At 35.8% G+C, this 23,639-nt stretch overlaps 5 protein-coding genes across 5 annotated transcripts in view; 2 read left to right on the forward strand and 3 right to left on the reverse strand.

Moving 5' to 3' along the window:
• The window catches only part of LOC116416075 (basement membrane-specific heparan sulfate proteoglycan core protein), a 283,482-nt gene that overhangs the window by 68,922 nt on the left and 190,921 nt on the right, over positions 1 to 23,639 (reverse strand). The window lies entirely within an intron of this gene.
• Positions 1 to 23,639, forward strand: part of LOC100116035 (GATA zinc finger domain-containing protein 14) — a 57,851-nt gene that overhangs the window by 29,800 nt on the left and 4,412 nt on the right. Inside the window, exons 2-3 of the mRNA XM_031922428.1 lie at positions 21,274 to 21,460; positions 21,722 to 23,107. Of these exons, the coding sequence (XP_031778288.1) occupies positions 21,274 to 21,460; positions 21,722 to 23,107 (1,573 nt within the window). The remainder of the gene's footprint in view (positions 1 to 21,273; positions 21,461 to 21,721; positions 23,108 to 23,639) is intronic.
• LOC116416065 (uncharacterized protein DDB_G0290301-like) overlaps positions 1 to 23,639 on the reverse strand; it is a 65,454-nt gene that overhangs the window by 21,200 nt on the left and 20,615 nt on the right. The window lies entirely within an intron of this gene.
• LOC116416066 lies at positions 6,116 to 9,131 on the reverse strand. Its single transcript, XM_031922431.1, has 3 exons — positions 7,280 to 9,131; positions 7,019 to 7,195; positions 6,116 to 6,877 (listed from the first exon to the last, which is right to left on the reverse strand). Exons 1-3 carry the CDS (start codon positions 7,401 to 7,403, stop codon positions 6,249 to 6,251), a joined length of 930 nt encoding a protein of 309 aa, XP_031778291.1. The 5' UTR covers positions 7,404 to 9,131; the 3' UTR covers positions 6,116 to 6,248.
• On the forward strand, positions 9,413 to 11,664 carry LOC116416067. The gene is made up of 2 exons (XM_031922432.1): positions 9,413 to 9,639; positions 9,898 to 11,664. The coding sequence occupies exon 2, from the start codon at positions 9,954 to 9,956 to the stop codon at positions 10,836 to 10,838; it is 885 nt and encodes a 294-aa protein (XP_031778292.1). The 5' UTR covers positions 9,413 to 9,639; positions 9,898 to 9,953; the 3' UTR covers positions 10,839 to 11,664.

Raw genomic sequence — 23,639 nt, forward strand, 5'->3', positions numbered from 1 at the left:
TCCTGATGGTGGCCCTTGTTACCGCATTTGTAACAAAGCGCTGCAGGATCAGACACGTAATATGCTTTTGCTCCAGCTTCTGTAATCTTTCCAGCTGATTCGATTGATCCAATTCGAGCTGTTTCCTGTCGCACAATATAATCTTTAAGTTGGTTTAAAGTTAAAAGTTTGCCAGTCGTATTCTTATTAAAAAATTCAAACTCTTTAACTTGAGGTAAATGTACGACAATGGCCTCATAGAATGCATCCCATATTTCGTCATCTGATAAGGAAGGTGTGTCGGGCAACTTATTGTACAATCGAACTAATTTATCGAATCTATCCCAGAAAGCTGATGCTTTCGATGCTTTCTCTTTATGTGGATTGTATCGAATAGTGTGCAATTCTTTTCGAATACTTCTTGTAGTCACGTTCAATTCATTTTCTTTAATGCGTTTAATTTCATCAAGCAATTCAATAGGATCCCGGATATCCGATACATTTTCGTAATAAGAAATATCGATTCTATTGATAATGATGTCTCGAACTCGAACTTTATCTTTTTCCAACTTAGTTAGATCAGGCACGCGTGATGGCTGAACCGTCGAATCAATCAGGTACAACAAATCAGTAAGAGTTAGTTCTGAAGTTATAAAGTCTAAAAAGGTATTAACATTCAAATTTTGTGTTAATTTATATTCTCTACGGAAAGTACTATCTCTATTTGTTACTTCGATCTGTATTTTGTCTTTTATACCATTACTTTTACTCGAATCAATTTTATTAACTTCATCCTGAACTAGTTTTGCTAAATATTCTCTACTCACATGAGGTTTTGTAACTACTTCATTTGCAGCGTTTTGATTCGATGATCGACAGTTGTTTTGTGCAGATTTTCCAGCTGATAAAATCTGTTCTTCCTCGTACAGTCGATCTTGTTCTGCCCAATACTGTACTTTTTCCTCCATCCAGCTGTACCTCTCATCCACTGCATATTTGTGCCTGATCAATTCGGTGACTACGTCATCGTGTACTCGATTGCACTCACTTTCGATTTTCCCTCTCAATTCTTTGTTTTTGTTTTCTAATTTATCCAGCTTAGCCGTTACCTCTGAAATTTCAATATTCTCATTAGAATCATTCAAATAAAACTTTCCAAACTTAGCTGTCCCCTGATCCTGACGGAATTTGTTCAGTCCCAAATTCAGTTGTATCGGTATATTCGATTTAACAACAGGGGTGGATTTACCCTTCAAGCTTTTCTCAAACTTAATTTTCCAGCTGTCATTATCCACAAAATCGGACTTTTGTTCTTTCCCTTCATCGAAATTAAAGGCCGGCCCACCGTCAGCAGTTACAGTAATAACATCTAGCTTTGGGGACAAGGTATTCCCACGTTGGCTTGGGTCAACCGTTTCAGCTGGAGCCACCTCTTCAGCTCGAATCCTTTTGATCTCCTTCTTCACGGATTCCAGTAAACGTTCCTCGACGAGAGAGTTATCTAAGAACATTTTGTAAATGAGTTGTTTGTTTTGACGAACGACAATCAAAATAAACACTCTATCACATGTAGCAATTTCTTAAGCATGTGCTTAGTTGACGAACAACAATCAAGAAAGCAATGCAAATTGCCTGTTTGAAAAAAAAAAAATAAAACTGTGATTTAACAGCACACACAGTGTAGCAGCAACAACATACACTACCCTGCATGTACCGGCCAACATTTAAATTTTGGAACTGAACAGCATGCTATTTTTTTTTTTTTAAATTTAATATGTACATATTTTGTTGTGGAAGATCGAGTTTTAATTTTCGAACTTATCAGACAAACCAAAATCTTTTACCACTTGACGTCATTATGTAGATGTTCCCATCAATATCCAACTCTGGATAAAAGGAGTCATCGGGATACAGTTCTGAAATTTCCAGCTCCGGGTCCTGGAGCAGCAGTGTAATGGAATCCCCGATTCCATTACGCGCCTACGACACCAATTTAAGTACGTTACACAATTTTTCTACGCACGAAACCAGAAACACACATACGTGAGACACTCGCGAGCATCGTCATCGCAACAGCCGCAAGAAGCATTTCCCACCACAACGTATTCCTACAAAAATAGGATTAGAGGCGTAGCGACAAACCGTGCTCTAGGCAAAGATCGTCCGAAAGAATGGCTAACGACGAAATAAAAAGATGTCACTGAACGAGTCGCGATATTCCTCACGAAAAGCGACGAAAATCAAAATAGCTATGCGACGAGCAAGCATCGGTCGAGCATGCTCTCCCGAAAACGAATCGGGAAAAGCTACACATGACAGTGCGCAGGCGACGAAAAGCAGCAGGAGAGCTGTCACAAGACGCTTTTCCTAAAAACTCATGGTAATAAAAATTTTACGAGGTCACGCAAAGTCAAGAGAAAAGTCGTGAGAATATTAGGCACTCCTAATATGGAAAATCGAGGCTACAGAATTTCCAGTATATAAAGGCCGGGAGCAAAAGGGTGCACATGGTCAGTTTCCTTGAACTCGTCATACTAAACGAATCGCTGCTAGTCGCCAGATCCAGTCGATATCAGTTATACTATTCAAATCAGTATCGAATCAGTTAGTCGCGAGTCCGAATAGCGCGGACGAACCTTGTAGCCACAATAAAACTAGATCGTATCAAGAATAAGACAAGCGCCACTTTCACCGTCCTCTCTCATCACGGAAAGAGAGCCGACACATCGGAGCGCCCATCTGTCAACACCTGCTTCAAAGAGGGACAAGCTAGGAGGACCGAGACGCACACCAGCCTAACCGCACTGAACCACCGACGCCAGGCTCCAAAGCGCCAAGGACCCACAGCTGCAGCTTCCTGCTGAGACATCGATACATCCACACACACACATATTGTAAAAGGTACTTCTCTCTTTCTTTTCTAATCGAGTGAATAAAATCGTAGTTGCTCTTCAAATTCTAACGGCTTTAAAGTGATTTCGTTATCCGGCTCCCTTTCCCGGAAGGCAGTGACCGCGTCTGCGGTAGCCAAAAGGGATTTCTTTTGAATAAATAAAAATAATAAATAATAGCCGAAGATAGGGACTCGACACCGTAAGTATATTGGTGGGTTACGCACATTCCGATGTAACAGCAGAAACAACTGCAGGTTTTTCTCGTCTGTTAAATTCAAGCTATTCAGTTAACTGTTCACTATAATTTTTAATCGGACTTAAAATTGCAATTTTTATTTATAAAAGGTTAGTCGAACTTGAGTCTAGTTTTAGTAACATTTCCGCTTCCTGATTCGATCAATGCGTCGCAATGTAGATTAAGATTTTATTCGAGAATGAATTTTCAATCAAAATTTGACCCGTTGTTCTCAGTTTGCAACATAGCATTTTCGAGCATTTACGTGTGTTTACGTACGTGCACAGGGGTGTCACTTTGTAAAAATCTGAGGTATGGAAAATCGTGGTGATAAAATTAACCGCGAACTCTCAATCCCCAATACCCAACGTCTTATAGTTTAATAAACAAATCGAATAAATAACTCGTAATTATTAAAGCCCCACGTAAACAAAGTTTGATCAACAATAACGCGCGAAACGTTATGCTTGGCTATTGTTTAATAATAGCAAATGTATTTTTTCTATGCTGATTTTTAAGTATGAATTTGTTCATTAAATCATCTATATTCAAAGCTTCAACTCGGTTGCGATAAACATATAAAATAGCATAGTGATTTAACCTATCTTGACACATAGTTGCTCTCGTGTACGTAAGTTTTAAGAAAACGGAGCGTCGAAAACGAGCGTTCATTAGTGCACGTGGATCCTGGAATTGTTAATAAAAGTCTAACCAACTTTGTATATTCATTATTATTCATCGCGTAATTTAAAAATAAATCGCTCAGATTAGTTGACAACTGTGCGTCGAAATTTTCTTCTTTTGATTCTTTCTTTTTCTGAGTATTATAAAAATTAGTAATATCTAGAACATTTATATTATCTTTTGCGATAAGAAAATTCTCAAATTTACTTAATAAATTTATAGTCTCTGTCTCAAATCGTGTGTTCAAAGACATTAGAACCTTGTCATAAACTTCAAAATAAATTTTTCTATAATTATCTTCCGGCTTATCAAAAATATGAGCTTCGCTTGAAGAATCAAAACGGCGTGGAGTTTTTCTTTGGCGGGGTACAGAAGGCTCTTCTACATTAAATTTTGCAATACCTTTGTTTGCTTCTTTCCAAATAAATTCAAACTTCTGATCTCGTTGCGTTTCAAGATTTTTCGTGCTAATCTCGACAAGCTTATTTGATTCATTTAGACATAGTTGTGACTTTTGTAACTGTGTATTCAGTAGTTCAATTTTGTTTGTTTCAAAGGTCTGAAAAGGTTTTGAAAATCCCTTTGCTTTTGATGATGTAATTGCATCAGTATCTCGGGCATTACTTGTTATTAGCATAAAATCAATGACACTTTGATAGTTATCATTATGATACAATCGTTTAAGAGAACTTATTCTCATTGTCCATTTGCAAAATTAAGTAAATAATTATATTACTTACATATATACTTATATTCATATTGATAATTATTATATTATTATAGTTTATCAATATAAATGATATCTACACGGTGGATATTACTTAAAATGAATATACTTTACTGACCTGGTAGGACAAAATTGTGTCAGATCAGGGCTTTTCTCAGATTGTAATTCATGAAATCATCCTAAGCGCTTCGGGGAATCGCGTATAAAATTTAACAGATCTTTAATGATCCCGATGAAATTTTTGATCAAAATTATATCTTCCATTGAATCTTGTACTACTAAATTCAAACTGTGTGCTAAGCAGTGAACATGCAGCGCTCGAGGTTCTACCTCTCGTATTCGTGTCTGAAGCCCTGTAATCTTACCACTCACATTGCTAGCACCATAGTAGCATTGTCCCCGTAAATTTGCGATACTTAGTCCAGATTCTTCGATTACATCAGTGACAATTTCAAAAAGCGTTTCAGCTTTTGTATCTTCTGTGTCGTAGAATCCTATAAAATATTCATTTAGAGTCAAATCCTCAGCGACTGATCTAAAACAAATTGTTACTTGTTCGAGCCGTTTTATGTCCGACGTTTCATCGATCATGATCGAAAAATATTTATTCTCCATAATTTCTTTTAAAATATTTTCTTTTATTTCATCAGCCATCATACTTAGTATTTCGTTTATAATACTAATTGTGTGGTGAAGCCATGAATGCTCATATTTTTTTCTATTCAACCATGCTTTTAATTCAGGAATGTCGTGTGATCTTAATTCTAATAGTTTATAAAAATTCGATTCTTTGGCGTTTTCTCTTCTAAATGATAACCCTTGTCTCGCAAAATAACTAGCTGTCGTAAAAATTGCCCTTAATACTATCCTAGCTTCTAACTTCTCTTTTTCATTTGATTCCTGTATTATATCAAGAGTCTGTCTAGGGGGCCTTAGAAGCGGACGCTAAATTAAAATAGCGTACGCAAAACTGGTGATTGATCTGTTCATACATACGCAAAGCTGTTAATGCGTACGCAATTCTGCTAATAGCGTACGCAAAGCTGGCAATAATAGCGTACGCGATTTTCGCTTTGGAGACTCGGAAGCGTACGCAAAAAATTTTCGGAGCTTTCATGCGTACGCAAAAAAAATAATGAATAGCGTACGCTAATATTTTTCTTGACAATGCGTACGCTACAAAATTTTTTTTTTATGCGCACGCTAGAAATCGAGTGTAACTCTTTAAAAAAAAAAAAAAAAATAAATAACCTCCAAACGAGGCATTTAAGCTTCTTCGTTCTACTAGTGGCTCATTCTACATAAACGCGTTCTATCTATAAGACGCGGTATACAAGTGCGCTCGTATAGATGGAACGCCCGCCAAGTTTAAATATAAGATTACATAAGAGATCCATTTTTTATATAAATTTTAAGATAATTACTTATTGTTTTCCATTTTTTTTATTCAAAAGCTCTATTTAAAATATACAATTATGATTGAAACAAATTATAACAAAATACGAAAACATTGTTTCTTATTTACTTTAGTACGCCTTTTTTATAATGATTGATGATTTTACTCTTATTTTTCTGTTAATTTTAGGTAATATGCTCTAGAGCATCTTCATTGTTATGTGAAAAATCATACTCTAAAATAAATATTAAACGTTTTAAAAATAAATATTAAGTTTACATTTAGTGCGCAATCGTTACATGCAGTAATTTCCTATTTTTGCGCAAGATCAAGTTATTGAAAGAAATTAACACATGCAACACAAAACCAAGGTTCATTTTTTTTTAGGTCTTTCGCCTCTACTTTTACACAAGTAAAGTGATACCACATAAGGCAGGTGTCACACTGTATGGTCAAATCATCTGCTTCTTGAAAGCACAAATCACAAATGAAGATATTTTTCTTTCTTTTTTGTTTTACAATCTTATTCAAGTATTTTAAATAATCTTTTGTAGTATACCGTTCTAAGATAGAAATGTCAACTTTACTGTCAATGAACGTGTCTTTTAAATTTTTCTCATTAATTTTAATGACATCTTCTTTCTGTAAACGGTAACTGAAATCTAGTATATTTAATAATGAAAGTTTATCGTTTCCTAGTAAATATAAAAGTAACTTGGCTTTTTTGAAGTCACTCATGTCTTCATATGTTTGGCAATTTGGTACCAATGGTGCTCCACACAATGTTTTTTGTATTGTGCCAAGAGGTCGGCCACGACATTTTTTATCAGCATCTTCGAAGACTACTTCTGCTAGTTCAGCTTTGTCAACGGCAATGTTAATATTCTCCAATTGTTTGGTAGGCGACGATGTTTGCGTTTCGAGCAATTTTAATTTGAAGTCCTTGTAATCTCCTAGTGTGTCTAAAAGTTGAAATACAATTCAATTAAATAAAGAACTTTAACAGTAAGTTTATCAATGTATAGGATGAATATATAAAGTTGACTACGGAATCAACCACTCATGAATCTTATTTTTATTATATTTTTTATTTAAAAACTTACTCTCATTAAAATTTTTGTTTGGTGTCACATGTTCTTCACTCGATGAGGAGTAATCGACTAGTTTGCCTAAACAAAATTGTTCATCCGTAGGTTCTGAAGATATTTTGGAAGAAGTTGCATCGTCAAACATATCTTTAGATGAATCGTCTATCACAACGTTGTACGCAGGATTTTTGTCTGTAATTCAAAATTTGAATATATTATAAATAATTTGAGACATTCACAGTTAAATTCATTTATTTATCAATTTATTTTACTCACCTGGTCTTTCAAAGACTTTTTTGTCTTCGTTGTCATTAGAAGAATCATCCACTAAAACGTCAGGTTGTGGTTGAGCACTAATCTGTACAGAAGTCTCCTTGTCCAATACCTTTGACGCAGTCATGTCAGCTGTAATTATAAATTTGTTTAATATGTAACAAATAATTGAAGTAAAAATTTTGTTAATTAAGGCCAAAAACGTTGATATCTCGTTTCAAAGAAATACTATACGCGTAAATTGAAAATTTTGTTTCCGTCACGTCGTATATACAAGCGCGCCAATAGAAAATTAAACCTTTATTTGTATATTTCGAAATGTTGTACGCATTTACCGTATATTAAGTATCATCACGTTACGGCCAGGAACATCGTCGCCTTCGTTTTGCAGGAATATTTCATTGTTATATACAGGCGCGGAAAAAATCAATTTTCGGTTTTTATCGTGTTTTGTTTTTGTTCGTAACCTCGCATGTTGCCGTCAGGCGCGCGCGTCGCCTTGATTTCGTAGAAATTTTTCTTTCACATATACCGGCGCGGCTAAAAAATCAATTTTCAGCTATCGTGTTTTGTTTCTGTTCTTGTATTAGAGTATTAGACTCATTCGAAATGTCGACACCACCATGCTTTACCTCGCATGTTACCGACAGAGGCGTCACTTACTTTTTTTGCAGAAATTTTGAATACATTCGCACGTTTACGCGAGAAAAAACCCGCGATTCAAAAGAAGTCGCATGCGCCTGCTACTGCGTGTGCATCGCCTTCGCTTCGCAAGAATTGACATATTCGTGTACACGCACGTGGCATAAAAAATCTCGAACAATAAAACATCGTCGTCTCGCAAGAATGGACGTGTTCGTGTACTTATACGTATACGTTTACGCGCGAAAAAAGCCGATTCGAGAGAATCGCGGACTAGACGCACGTGGCATAAAAAACTCTCGAAAAAGAAAACAAATTCTGGAAATAAAATACGACTTATTTGATTTTTCTACAACTAATGAGCCCGGGGATGAATCTGTAGAGTTGTCAAGTATTGGATAGTTGACGTTGCATTGTTCGTTGTGGTCCAAGCAGCAAGATTTCACTTTGAGCACAGTTTTTTCTTTGTTCAGGCCAATTTTAATGAACGCTGGACATCCGCATTTTTGGCTTTTCTTCGGTTGCCTGACGTTGTTTCCTCGTGGGCGGTATTCTCCCGCGCAAACACACACGTAAGAAACAGTTTTGTAGAATAACTTTTCGTTACCAGGAAACCGAACAGCATGCACTTTGGAATATTTTTTGTACGTTTGATCTACATACTGAGATATGTAGTCGTCCAATTCTTGATATGATTCAAATGTCATATCAACGTACGGAGAAGAGTTCGACATGATGCAGCCGTGTAGTTCTCTCGGGAGGTCAAAGGTACGTGTGCGCTCGCGAGATTTGAACGAGACTTGAGAACAAGCGCGCACGAGATTTTCTCCCCCCACTCTTTCTATGCATAGTGTATCGTTGTTCTGAACGCATTAGAATTATATAAATCTAATTACTGTGTGAATTACTTTCGTCAGTTTAAGAAAAGGCGAGGTAAGAGTGCGGCTCTTTGAGCATTCTTCGAAATGTCTAGAAAAAGTGTTAAAGGCGAGAGCAGAATCAGGCTTGACGAACACTTTGATAGCTGGAATGATTTTGAAGAACATTTAAAAAACTACCAGCAAGAAAAAAAGTGCTTTTCTGCAAAAGTAACTCGTTATCTTTAGCTACACATCCAATCGAAGGGGCTAATAGTGAATGTACTTATCAGTATGTCAAATTGAGTTGCAAATATGGACCAAAACGACATAAATCTCGAGGAACTGGACAAAGAGAAACGAGGTAACTTGCATTCATATTATTTATACAAACAATTGTTTTGCAAAATTTCAACTCGATTAATATTTTCAGAACAATAAAAAATGATTGTCAAGCATTTATTCATCTGAGTTTAACGCAAGATCATCAAAGGTTGAAAATCAAATTTATTAATTTACAACATACAAATCATGAAGGTTCTGAGGTAAAGCTGTGTTGCAATGTATACATTATTTATTTATGTATATAACATTAGAAGTTATAATTATCTTCATTTTCTATATTTATCTAGGCATTTTATGAACATCTTCCAGAAAATAGAAAATTGAAAAATCAAGAGGATAAAGATCTTGTAAAAAATTTACTTTTATTAGGCTGTCCCAAAAATCGCATACAAGATGAAATATTGGATAAGAAAAAAATCTATGTAACTGCAAAGGATATCCAAAATTTTAATCAAAATTTGAAAGCTAATGATGAAGATTCATTGACCAGTTTTGTGGATCAATTAAGATCTAGTTAACGTAAGCAAAACTAAAACATTTTCTAATTTATGCATGCCATAATTGAGTAATTTAAAATTTAATTAATTATAAATTTAGTTTAGTTATTGATAAAATAAGATAATTTCATGTAATATTAATAATTCAGTGAATCATTGCCTACAAAAACTTAATAATTGAGAATGAATTTGAGTGAATATCTTTAATAATAACTAATTACGTATACAATTATTATTTGTTATTTCGTACGTGATTATCATGTAATTTTTGTTATTGCAGATGCTAAAGTGGATGTCTTTTACGAAGTTAGGGAGTACAATGGAGTTGAAAAAAAAATGTTTCAAATTCTTTTTTTTTCTACTGAAAAGATGCAACAAGCTTTCGCTGGATGGCCTGAAATGATTTTCGTTGATACGACTTACAATCTTTTAAAACGTAAACTGCCTGTACTTTTGATGTGCGTTCGAGATACATTAGGTCTTACCCACATCATTGGCGTTGGTATATTAGCAAATGAACAGAAAAGCACATTAAGAAGTTTATTTCAAAATTTAAAAAATGTCAATAGCGATACTTGCAAAAAAATTAAGAGTTTTATGACCGATAAAGATTTGGTGGAAAGAGCAGTTCTGAGAGAAGTATTTCCAAATACTTCATTATACATATGTGAGTTTCATGTACTTAAAATTTTTTCTAGGCAAGTTACTACCACCACTATGAAAATAACTTCTAAAGAAAGAGACATATCTCTTGATTTGTTAGATAAGCTAACAAAAAGTAATACCAAAGAGCAGTACGACCATCTTTATAGTATTTTCTGCAAAAAAGTTCCAGAAACTGTGCTTTCCTACTACAATCAAAATTGGCACAATAATACTGAAGGGTGGACGAGATACTCTTTGAGTAAAAATAACTATGGCAACTACATGAACAACCCCATAGAATCTACGAACGCTCGCCTCAAGGATGAAATTCCCGCATTCAGTACCTTAATGAAATTTGGTGAAGGTTTTTTTAGGTATTATAATCGTCGAAACACAGCTATAAAAGCAAAGATAGGTGCAGACATTTATAAACACCCAATCCGAGGATATCAACCAGGTTCGCCAGAATATTTATATCAGCAACTTCTAACTCCAGCTGGATTTAATAAAGTTGCCGTCGAACTCGCCAGACGTAAACCCATGTCCTTCGTTACAACTAATCCTACATTTCAATAATGCTGGATACAATAAGGGTATGCAGTTCTGCGGGTTAGTGTAAATGAATGTGAATGCAACGAATACACTTCGGTTAAACTACCCTGCAGACATATCTTTGCTGTCAGGGGGTATTTCAAACTGCCTGTCTATCATGCTGATTTATGCCCAGAAAGATGGACCATGACGTACAGTATTGTAAATCAGCCGATGCTACAATCAACTCCAAAAATAAAACGTCTCCCAGTACCATCATACACCACCCACGAAATACCAGCAAAAAAACCACTTGAGTTTTCAACCAGATTGAAGCTGATGAAAGAAATAGCAGGAAGTTTGGCATCGATAGGGAGTACAGCTACTTCAAAAAATTTTGAAGAAAAATTAAATACTCTGAGACAGATAGAATCGGCATGGCGACAGAATAAATCCGTAAAAGTTATTACAGATGATGATTTGTCTAATTTTTCAAATTTATCAATTGTTGATAAAGACGTCGAAGAAGATCACGAAAAGAGCATTATACTACCAACACCAGTAAAAATAAGAGGACGACCATCAAAGATTACAAAAAGTCACACTAAAATAAAAAGAAAATAATGTCTTAGAACGGTATACTATAAAAGATTATTTGAAATACTTTAATCAGATTGTAAAACAAAAAAGAAAGAAAAATATCTTCATTTGTGATTTGTGCTTTCAAGAAGCAGATGATATGACCATACAGTATGATACCTGCTTTATGTGGTACCACTTTACTTGTGTAAAAATGAACTTGTGTTACGTGTGTTAATTTCTTTCAATAACTTGATCTTGCTCAAAAATAGGAAATTACTGCATGTAACGATTGCGCACTAAATACTTAATAGTTATTTAATATTTATCTTATACTTATACTTATACTTATCGTATACTTAATATTTATTTTTAAAATGTTTAATACTTATCTTAGAGTATGATTTTTCACATAACAATGAAGATGCTCTAGAGCATATTACCTAAAATTAACAGAAAAATAAGAGTAAAATCATCAATCATTATAAAAAAAGGCGTACTAAAGTAAATAAGAAACAATGTTTTCGTATTTTGTTATAATTTGTTTCAATCATAATTGTGAATTTTAAATAGAGCTTTTGAATAAAAAAAATGAAAAACAATAAGTAATTATCTTAAAATTTATATAAAAAATGGATCTCTTATGTAATCTTATATTTAAACTTGGCGGGCGTTCCATCTATACGAGCGCACTCGTATACCGCGTCTTATAGATAGAACGCGTTTATGTAGAATGAGCCACTAGTAGAACGAAGAAGCTTAAATGCCTCGTTTGGAGGTTATTTATTTATTTTTTTTTTTTGAAAGAGTTACACTCGATTTCTAGCGTGCGCATAAAAAAAAGATTTTGTAGCGTACGCATTGTCAAGAAAAATATTAGCGTACGCTATTCATTATTTTTTTTGCGTACGCATGAAAGCTCCGAAAATTTTTTGCGTACGCTTCTAAGGCCCCCTAGACAGACTCTTATATCAATTATGTTCGGCTTGTCTTTGTTTAATACAAATTCAGTAGCAGCAGTATGCAATTCACTGCTTTCGTGATTTTTAAAAGTTTGTGCAGCATTTTTCCAACAGTTGAAACGTACAGTAACAAAAGCTTCTTTCGAAATTTGACAACTTCTATTTTCGACTAACGGAAATTTGTTGGTTATTGCATCTGTGCAGAAACTACAAAACACTTTTCCAGACTTAGACATTAACCACGTATGAGTCTTTTTCCAACGTTTGAAAGAGGCAGGCATTCCTGATTCGGCTGAAAATACATATGCATACATGAAAAAAATATTTCATTCACCGTAAATAATAAGAATATATCAATCACTCGAATGTTGATTCGCGCTTGTGTAAAATAGTACAAGCGCCTTGAATGCAACGAAATTCTTTCCAAGAACATTAATAGCTCATGCAAAACATTAAAAGCTGTAAATCATTTCATCACATACTATGTTGATTTTCCGATTGTTGACTTTCTCTTGTAATGCTATTATCAACATTGACATTTGCAGTTGTTTTTGACGAGGTAGCAGAGCAATGCAGACATAACCTGCACCGCACTTGTCCCCATTTCGCTTTCATTTGAGATATTTCTCGAGTTTTAACAAGATACTTATCCATTTCTCTATGTAATTCTGATACATTCAAAAAAACACCGCTTAAATCTTTCTACATCTCGAATATCACGATTTTCCTGAGCCTCTAACACAAATGCACGAGCTCCCATGTTACTGTGTATATGTACACATAGCGATAAGGCGTGAACGTAGGCATTAGTTCAACGCACACACGTGTAGTGGTTTAGCGCGTGCGCGCTACTGAATAACTGCGTGTGGCGCAATTTTCAAAATTGGTTGCCATACTCGTGGGGTATTTGGGTTTAAGAGTTTGCAGTTTATTTACTCAACTTATTTATTGAACTATAAGATGTGGGGTATTGAGGTTTAAGGGCTTGCGGTTTATTTATATGGGGTATTTAGTTTTCCTAATTTCAGCTATGGAATTCCATACCTCGAAAAACTTGAGGTATGGAGTGCTCCATACCTTCCATAGTAGAAGTGACACCCCTGGGCCCAACAGATAAATATGTACAATTATTGGCATTCACAGAAGTACATATTTTTTTAATTCTATCAGTTTTAATAGCTATATCATCTTGAGAAATATTTACAACTTTTTTACAGATAAACAATCTGTTAAGAAATTCTTAGCAATTACAACATTACATATTACATATTCTTTCGTAGTGATTTCGACAACAATAAATTGCTGTATCCGAATGAAGCGACCGTCGTCAGTTGTTGCGAAGTTCAGTAGGCAAAAAATTATTTTTAGAACTATGTTTTTTATGCGTTTCGGACGATTTCTTATCGTTCTAGATAGTTCCCAAAAAGAGTATTAATTTTTTTTTTTGCTGAAAAGCCGAACCAAAACAGTTACGTAAAAACTGACATGGCAGCCTGTTTCTAAACAATTTAACAAGTCTCAACGCAAAAGAACAGACATCAAACTTCAATATCATGGATTCACCATGATTATGAGAGATTTGCTGCTTGACAGTAACTGGCTCGCATACTGATGAGATTGAAATACCTGTGCAAACGTCATCATTGGTGACTTTCAGCACATTAATGACACTTTTTACACGGTAATTATACTTAAATAACATGTATGCTTGTATACATGTATGCTTGTATATACTGTCATATATAAGAGTATGCATATGTAGGGTTAGGTTTTCACTCTTAATGCGCACCTTAAAAATCCTTAGAAATCATATTTCTAAGGATTATGTATCCAAATTTCATAAGAATATCAGTTTTAGATCAATTTTTTCCATAGAGCTAATATTCAATTAATAATTAGTTTAGTTTGTATGTTTAGATAGTTAAAAATATATCAGAACTGAAATTTTGGAAATAACTGTTTTCTTAGGTAAATGGTCAATGTATTCGACTTAACAGCAGATTTTAGCCACATTGTGCTATAAATGTACTATGTAGTATAGTAAAATTTATTGACTTTAAAATTTGCTATACTGATGTAGCAAAATTCAATAGAATATGAGTTTGTCCCCTCCCTCCCCCTTACTATACGGTATAGTAATTTTCGTTAAAATTTATTTTAATTTTTACTTAAAAATTTCTATCCGTGTAGGGTTGCCCTTTTCTGAACTGAACTTAGTCTCTTAATTGTCAGTGCGGTGATATCGCGCGCCTTGATCGATGGCGTTTCATACTGGACGACACCTTTTCGATATCCGAAAAAAGTAGCTTTTACAATTTGGCTTCCCATTTGGTTCCTCGGTGCAAATAAAAAATGACTAAACTGTTCCAAAAGTGTGCCAAACTGTGCCAAACCATATATATTTTGGACGCATTGAACATTACTAATATATTAGATCTAAAATTAAGTATTTACATAATAGTTCTGTTCAGGTCAATTGTCAGCGTATTCGACTGCTGTCCCGGAGATCCAGGTTTAAATCCCATCACCGGCAAAAATTTGATTTTTTGTTTCTTTATTTTATGAATAAAATACATGGCTAATTAAAAATTGTGACTAATAATAATAATAATAAGAGCAAAAAGCTATCAATAAAATGTGTACATATATCGGTAAGAGAAAACGCAAAAAAACTTTAATTAAAAAAAAAAATTGTTGCAAATGCTTCATTTGGTGTAACTAAAGCTTATTTCATCTTCTCTTTCTTTCATCTTAGCGATATACATTTTTTGTTGACGCCTTTAGAAATTAAGTACATACCCTTGAAGAATGGCTAGTTTTGGTTACATTTGAAAAGCCAAGAAAGCATTTTTATAAGACACTTTTAACGTATTTGAAAGTGGTTTTGTATTGTTTTAAAAATATAGAATCATAGACTCTTTGTTGCAGCCGCGTGTCCAACGATTTTTTTTGCCTCATTTCTAGACTTCCTGGAAGTGATTTTTTCACATTTTTCCTTATGTAATACTCTTTTTAATTGCTAAGAAAAACTCGATTTCCTATTAACTTTTGATAGAGGTGCATATTTTTAACGGTTTATTTAGATAGAAGCTTGTGGGCGCAGCTATCGATTGAAGATAGAGAAGGAATATTTGCTCAGCAAGGTAATAAATTTCCTAGAGACCGATATAGGCATCTTTTTGCTAATTGGTAACTGGCCCGCAGCTATTTGTAGGCATATGGTTTTGACTTGCTACCCTTTTTCTGTACATATAATACAGGGTGGGCCATTTTAATCAAACCAGTCTAATAACTCCTAAATTAAGCCATGAACAGAAAAATTGTTCAGATGAAAGTTGTCCAGGATCAAGGGGGACATCTTTTTGTGCAATTAGTTTTGACTTTGAACTCAAATTTCAAGGTCATTTGAAGGTCAAATTTTTTTTTTAAATAGGAACCCCTATTTTTGATAGCAGATTCGGAAAGAACAGGAAATTTTACGTCCAAAAGTCAACATCCTCTAAAAGCTCTGGCAGTCGATCTCTGAGCAATGCCAAATAGCTATTCTGGTTAACATTTTGACCGAAAAAATATGGCCCAATCAGGTAACCATTAATGATCCCACACCACACCATTAAACTCCATCGGTTTTGATGGTCAATAGCCCTGTACCAGTGGGGATTTACAGGTGACCAGTAGTGACTATTGTGCCTATTTAATTGACCATCACTGCGAAATATAGCCTCGTCAGAAAACATAACAAATCTGAAAAAATCTGGATCATTTTGTAAAACTCCTAAAGCCCACTGGCAAAAGTTAATACGCATTAGAAAATGGCGTGGCCACAGCTCATGAACTAATCTTATGTGGTAATCGTGATAGTGGAGATTATTCACTCAGATATTTAAAATTATCATGTTTACTTCAAAATTTACTTTTTTTTTACATGACATTTGGAACTCGAAAGTACATCGCCTCATCTACGCAAGCCTTCCACGCTGCCCTATCTTGTGTCAACCCCACCCAAGATGCATCTCTCCGATCGACACCCACCCGTCCTATTTCTACTAGATCGGCTTTTACGTTGTCCTCCCATCTACGTCTAGGTCTACCTAGATGTCGCGTTACCATCGGCCTGCCCTTCATGACACGCGCTGCCGTACGGTCGTCTCCCATTCTCGCTACGTGCCCTGCCCATCCCAATCTGCGCGATTTTATTATTCTGTTAATATTTGGTGACGCGTACAGATTGTGTAACTCATCATTGTGTAGTCTCCTCCATTCCCCGGTTTCCTCATCTTTCTTCGGCCCGTATATTTTTCGCAAGACTTTATTTTCAAATACCCTAAAACGGTTGTCCGCCTGCTTAGTGAGAGCCCACGTTTCGCACCCGTACAGAACCACCGGCAGTATTATTGTCCTGTATATTCTTATTTTAACGTTTTTAGACAACAGCCTCGACTTAAGTAAATTACTCACGGCGTAGAAGCAAGCATTACCCGAATGGAGTCTCTTATTTATTTCGACATTAATCTCGTTTCTATCATTTATGGTCGTACCCAGATACCTGAATTCGCTAACCTTTTCAAAAGTAAAATTCCCAACTCTGAGATCTTCCTCCCCTCTGCAGATGCCTAGCTTATCCACAATCATGTACTTTGTTTTTGATTCACTCACTTCTAACCCTGTATACTTTTATGAGGATTTCCGCGTTTCTTGCTACCGTTTCCCTACAATCCCCCAGTATATCCAAATCATCTGCGTAGCCTAGTATCTGCGTTGTTCCATTAAGCGTTGCACCCAGCTGGCTAACCTGCATTTTTCTAACGGCATACTCTAACGTTAAGTTGAACAGCACCGTAGAGAGCCCATACCCTTGTTTTAAACCATCGCGTATCATGAAGGGTTCTGATACATTACCGCCTACTCGGGCCTTTCCCGTGCTTCCGTTCAGACATATTTGAATTAATCTCACGAGTTTTTTCGGTACATCGAGAAGTACTAGAATTTGATACATTTTGCTTCGCTTAATAGAGTCGTACGCTTTTTTAAAATCTATAAATAGTTGGTGTATGGTTTCGCAAAATTCCCACTTTTTCTCTAACAACTGTCTTATGGTAAACATTTGATCGCTCGCCGATCTGTTGCGCCGAAATCCGCACTGATAATCTCCTACTAAATCTTCCGCGAATGGAGTGAGTCTGGCTTGTATTACGTTTGACAGAACTTTGTAGCACGTGGCTAAAAGTGAAATACCCCTATAGTTATTGCAGTCTGTCTTATCCCCCTTTTTAAAAATCGGTATAATGATAGATTCCTTCCAATTTTCGGGTATTGTTTCATTTTTCCAGATAGCACATACTAGTTTATAGATTTTGAAAGTGAGCTCAACGCCCCCATATTTGAGTAACTCAGCTGGTATAGAGTCATTTTCCGCGGCTTTATTGTTTTTTAGTTTTTTAATCGCGGCCTCTACTTCTTGGTAGCTCGGTTCCTCCACGTGGAGTTCAGTAGTGTGAATTTCGTCCCCTAATTCTTCGCTATTTTCGTGCACGTTTAATAATTTATCGAAATAATTTGTCCACAGCGACAGTAATTGGTTGTCATTTGTTACGAGGTCCCCGTTTTCGTCCTTCATCAATTGCGCTCTACTCCTAAAACCCTTTCTGATGGCGTTAATCCCTCTGTACATTTCGCGGGGGTTATTTTCCTTACTGTTAGTTTCTATTCTCCTAATAAGATTCTTTTGATACTCCCGCTTCTTATTTCTGTAGATCGCGCTCGTCTGTTTCCTTACGTTAGAATACTCTTTTACGGTCCTATCGCTTCTATTTTGTAAGCTATCTAATTTAGCCTTTTTGCGCCTTTCAAACCAGAGTTCGCACTCGTCGTCAAACCATGGTTTGCTCTTTGGCTTTTTCTTTTTACCCAGTACTTTATTCGCGGCCTCTTTTACCGTTTTTTCGATGTCCCCCCATAAGCTATTGGGTTCGTCATTCCCCTCCGGCGATGTGTTTGCTTCTTCAAGTGCCTGAAACCTGTTATTAATTTCTATCTGGTACCTAATTCGCTCTGTTCTATCTCGTAGTTTTTCAATATCGAAGCTTTCTACCTTGTTTAGTATGACGTCTTTTTTCAATGAGGAAATGAGCAATTTGGTTCTGTGTGGCCCCGTCCGGCGATGTCCACGTTACCTTGTGTATGTTCTTGTGCTTAAAACACGTAGTTTTGATTATAAGATCTTTTGCGCCGCGAAATTTATGACCCTAATACCGTTATCATTGCTGGCTTCGTGCAGGCTTTCCTTACCTATAGTAGGACTAAACATTTCCTCCCTACCTATTTTAGCATTGAAATCGCCTAATACTATTCTTGTGTGGTAAGACGCGAACTGGTCGATTACCTGCTCTATAGTTTCGTAATAGAGATCCTTAGCTTCTTCTTCTTTGTCCTCCGTAGGACAGTGTACATTAATAAATACATATCTATACCATTCACCTTCGATAATGATGTACGAGAGTCTATCATTGACGGATTTGAAACTTTGAACCGAATGTATGATGCTTTTGCTTACGAGAAATTCGGTGCCTAGAGATCCCCCACTCCCGGCCCCATACAGGTACGTGAAGTCCGCCATCTGGCCACCGCGATTCCTGTATTGCTACCAAATCTAGATTGTATCTATCAGCTTCCTTTACGAGTTCTTTAAACGCACATGCTCTGTATAGACTGCGAACATTCCAAGTTCCGACCCTTAAGTCCCTTTTGGTTCGGATTTGATTTTTTTGAGCCATGATGTTATGTTAATCCCGCGCGCTTCGGATCCTGTTCCGATCGCAGGTGAGTCCACCGTTCTAGAGGTGATAACCCCCATACCTCTCTAGAACTAAGTATGAGAGCTTTCCGACTTTGACGAGGACAGTGTCAATTCGTCGTCAGACACACTACGGTTTCATTCTCGCATCCTAACGTCCCCCTGCAAGGCAGCGCGCCTTCGCTGGCATCGTTACCGCGTAAGACCAGGTGACGAATCATTCTACACATCCCCTTTCGGGGCAGTTGTCATCGCTCCCGCATCCTCCTCGGCAGCAGGATTTTTGCCCATTTTTGTAATGTGTGATGAAAGAGATAGATTGAGAGATAAGAGATAATGTTAAGTGTTTTTGTTGTTGTGGTGCTTGCGTAGTATTTCTAGATGAATGCGTTCGACAGTGTGGGCTCATCACACCCACGCCTGTTCCTATCGGCTGTCCGCGGCTGCATATTCAATTTATTCGCAGCTAACCTCTTTCTCAGGGGCTGTTCCTCTATCCGCAACCTAAGGACGCGCTGTGTAGTGGTGGTAGGCACCCACCCGTCCGATCTGGACGACAACGCCCAAGACCCGCTTAGGGTAGCGGCATTGTAACAGTCAAAATTTACTTTTGACCACTAAAAATTTGTTAACGAATGTTAAACAAGCATCCTAGTGAGAGGCAAGGGGACTCACAGTAAACAAGCACCCCAGTGAGAGGCAACGGGACTCACGTTTAAAAAGCACCCCAAAGGGAACATAATCGTAATACGTCCACGTCGTTGTTCCTGGGTAGCGCTGAAATTAGGGAATTATTTTGTTTTCAAGGTAAATATTTTCATGGTCATTGTCACATTGGGTTTGAACATTCATCATAAAAGTACATTAACTACGATTATTCTATCAGAAAATGCGATTAAATAGCAATTACAGTATTTCTTAACATTTGACCTTGAAATGACCTTGTGAAGGTCATGAAAAAAATTTTGAAATACCGTTTCGGACGTAAAATTTCCTGTTATTTCCGAATCTGCTTGATCTGGTGAAGGTACTCTCAAAAATGCAATATTTCCATTTTGGAAAGAAGTGTCCGACTTCTGGTAGAATCACTCATATAATTGAAATAGTAATAAAAAGCAGTAAACCTGTATTAAGTAATTTTGTTGAAAGGCGATTCATTGTGCTGAACAGTAATAAGTTTATTGTAAGTGGACTTTGCCCCAAGATTAACATACATTTTCGGTAATTTTTACTGATGAATTTTTTCCGAGTAGTTTGACACATCGCTGTTATTATAAATAAGCACATCCCTAAAGAGAAATGTACTTTAATTATCGGTAGTCAAAATGAAAGAAATTTTTTTTTAATTTCCTTGTTAAAATATTCACCATGCAAATCATAGTATATGAATAATAGTATATTGTGCAACTAGGGGACAAAATTGGCTTTTTCTAGCGAGGGTGATGTTAAAACATCATCCGAGTTTGAAAAAGCCACTCACCCTTTGTTGCACACCGTACTTTTTATGATAAGTGCACGAATAGGCCTCTTATCATGCATATAGAAGGAATGGGAAATGCGAGGACTTTTCAAAGTAAAACAATAGTATACTGAAATTTTTAAAAAATTTGAGATTTTTGAAATTGTTGAAAATTTTGAAATTTTTGAAAATTTAAAATTGTTGAAAATTTTGAAATTTTTGAAAATTTAAAATTGTTGAAAATTTTGAAATTTTTGAAAATTTAAAATTGTTGAAAATTTTGAAATTTTTGAAAATTTAAAATTGTTGAAAATTTTGAAATTTTTGAAAATTTAAAATTGTTGAAAATTTTGAAATTTTTGAAAATTTAAAATTTTTGAAAATTTAAAATTGTTGAAAATTTTGAAATTTTTGAAAATTTTGAAAATACTTAAGACGCACACGTTTATCGGATAAGCAGCAGAGTGAGGAAAAACTACTCCCTTGGGAGGAAAAGACTTTTTTCAAAAAAAAAAAGTTTTTTCCTCCCAAGGGAATAGTTTTTTCCCGCTGCTAGAAAAACTCGATTTTCCATTCATTTTACATGCATGGAAAGTGGCCTTTTTCGTCCACATATCATGAAAAAAATATAAGCATTAACAAGAAATTAATAATTACCAGTACCAATGAAGTTATCTATTTTTTTAGTTGCGGTTGTATGGAGCTGTGTGTTTGGTCTTCAGCGACCACCTCCTCGATACTCTCAACAATACATGCCGCAAACGTCTTTCACGTGTCGCAATAAAATAGTAGGAAGTTACTATGCTGATCCTGAAACCGACTGTCAACTTTTCCACGTATGCGTGTCTGTTGCTGGAAGCATTCAGGACTATAGGTTCGTTGCTTGTAACATATCATATAATAAAACGGTTAAATAGGGAATATGCATTATGCCCATCATGTAGTATATCGTCTGATCCAGTAATGTCACACAAGATTTCAATTCGTTTAATAAAAAAAACACGCGTCGATTATTTTTCAATATTCTACATGACAGGCCTAATGAATTTTTTCATGCAAGTTCCCTATTATTTAATATTTAACTGTTTGCTGTATCGCATAATATGAGAATAAAAAAATGTTTAATCTTGCACAGGTTCCTTTGTCCAAATGACACCGCTTTCGATCAAGAAAGCCAAACATGTGCAGATTGGTACGATGTTGACTGTGAAGCCGCTACTCTCTATTATGCGAGCGACAATTTTGACTTGTACCGGATCGGCTCGGGATTAGAGTCGCTTCACTACGACAGTATTCGTAGTGATTATGAGCCCCAGGATCACTTACAACGCAGTGAATCGAACGATCCAATTAGGTCGCCTCTGAATTCTTTTAGTACTAACAATTATAAAGACTTGGAAACATCAAAGAAAAGCAGCATTAATAAAAGCAATGAGTACTCACCAAGAAATCCGAAGGAGGTCATTAGCGAAATAGAAAAGGACAGAAATTTACGAGAACACCAAGAGTCCGAAAAGAAAGTGAACGGAAGGAAGATAAATCGCAAGCCAGTAAACAATGGCTTTACAAGTACTTACAGGACAAAATTTACAACGGGCGCGCCCGCACAGATACAGCAACAGACTCGCAACTATGATAACAAATCTTTTGGGCAACAGAACATGGCATTTACGACACCGACGAGTCTGCGACCTTCACTTGTTTCTAATACGCCAAACTCCAAGCAAGGAAGTGTAACCACACTGAGACCGACGACCAAATACATCACAACACAAACTGCCGCGAGATCAACCGCTAGTTCGCAAGCCACGTACTCCAATTATCCGACAACGACCATTAAAACTACTTTCCATAATAATAATTTTGATAACATCAATCGATTCGAGACAACTACCAAGCCAACGAATGCTATTAGTAATCGTCCTGAACCGCAGAGTTATTCAGCTCAGTTTAGTCAAGCTACTTCTGCGACAACCAAACAGCCTTCTTTAGACTATCAGCTGTACAATCAGGGTGATAATTACGATCAGAGAATTTACAATAATTACAATAGTAACTACGTTCATAGACCAAATAGCACGACGCACGCTTCTTCTTCAACAACTGTACCCAGCCAAAATAAAAATAACAACCATTACAACAATTACAACGACAATAATAATTATAACAATTATAACACTTTTAATAACAATTATCCATCGAAAAAACTGGCTGATTATAACTCAAACAGTTACACAGCAAATACGTATGTGCCCACCACATACAATCCCGTAACAAATAAATACGCCAACGGTAGACAGTACTATGACAAATCGACTACTGTAACTACAAAACCCTCACACTTTGGTGAAACTGATTCCATCAAGACATCAAAAAAGGTGACTCATTACAAGGGTTATCAAAACTACGAGACCAGTAGTAAAAGCTACGACTTTAGCAGATCTTCCGTTGGACTTGGATTTAGTCCATCTAGTGTGAATCACCTTGCAGAAAATGTTAAGTCAACAACTCCGACACCAAGGTATGTATTATAACGCTAAGCTTTATTTATTTGAAACAAACTGATTTACATCTCTTTAATAGAAAACAGACATGATATTAAAATCACTATTGATTTTATTTCCCACTCTAGATGATAGCTAAGTAAAGTAAATCGCAGTAAAATTCTAATGCAACTTTTTTTTACTTTTTTTATATAATTGTTCATAAGTTTAGTGATTCAAACGTAATGTTATTTAGACTGCGTACACAAAATTAACGTGATTGCAATGCACGAGTATAAGATGCCAGGTGGCTCCGCGTGATCATCCATCGTTTGAATTCCCTTGATGAAGATAAGAATATTTGAAACAGTCCTACAACTACAATATTGCACAAAAAAATGAATTTCTTTTATTTTTATGTGTGCTTAAATTTTATTTTATAAGTGATTAATATATCCATGACTGTTTCCTATTAATACTTTTTAAAAAAAGAATTCATAATACAAATACGTTATTTTGATTTTTTAACTTTAACATGATTTATTTTAATAACTAGAACTCTGCTTTATA

Source organism: Nasonia vitripennis (genome assembly GCF_009193385.2).
Source record: "Nasonia vitripennis strain AsymCx chromosome 1 unlocalized genomic scaffold, Nvit_psr_1.1 chr1_random0016, whole genome shotgun sequence".
Classification (NCBI taxonomy): Eukaryota; Metazoa; Arthropoda; class Insecta; order Hymenoptera; family Pteromalidae; genus Nasonia; species Nasonia vitripennis.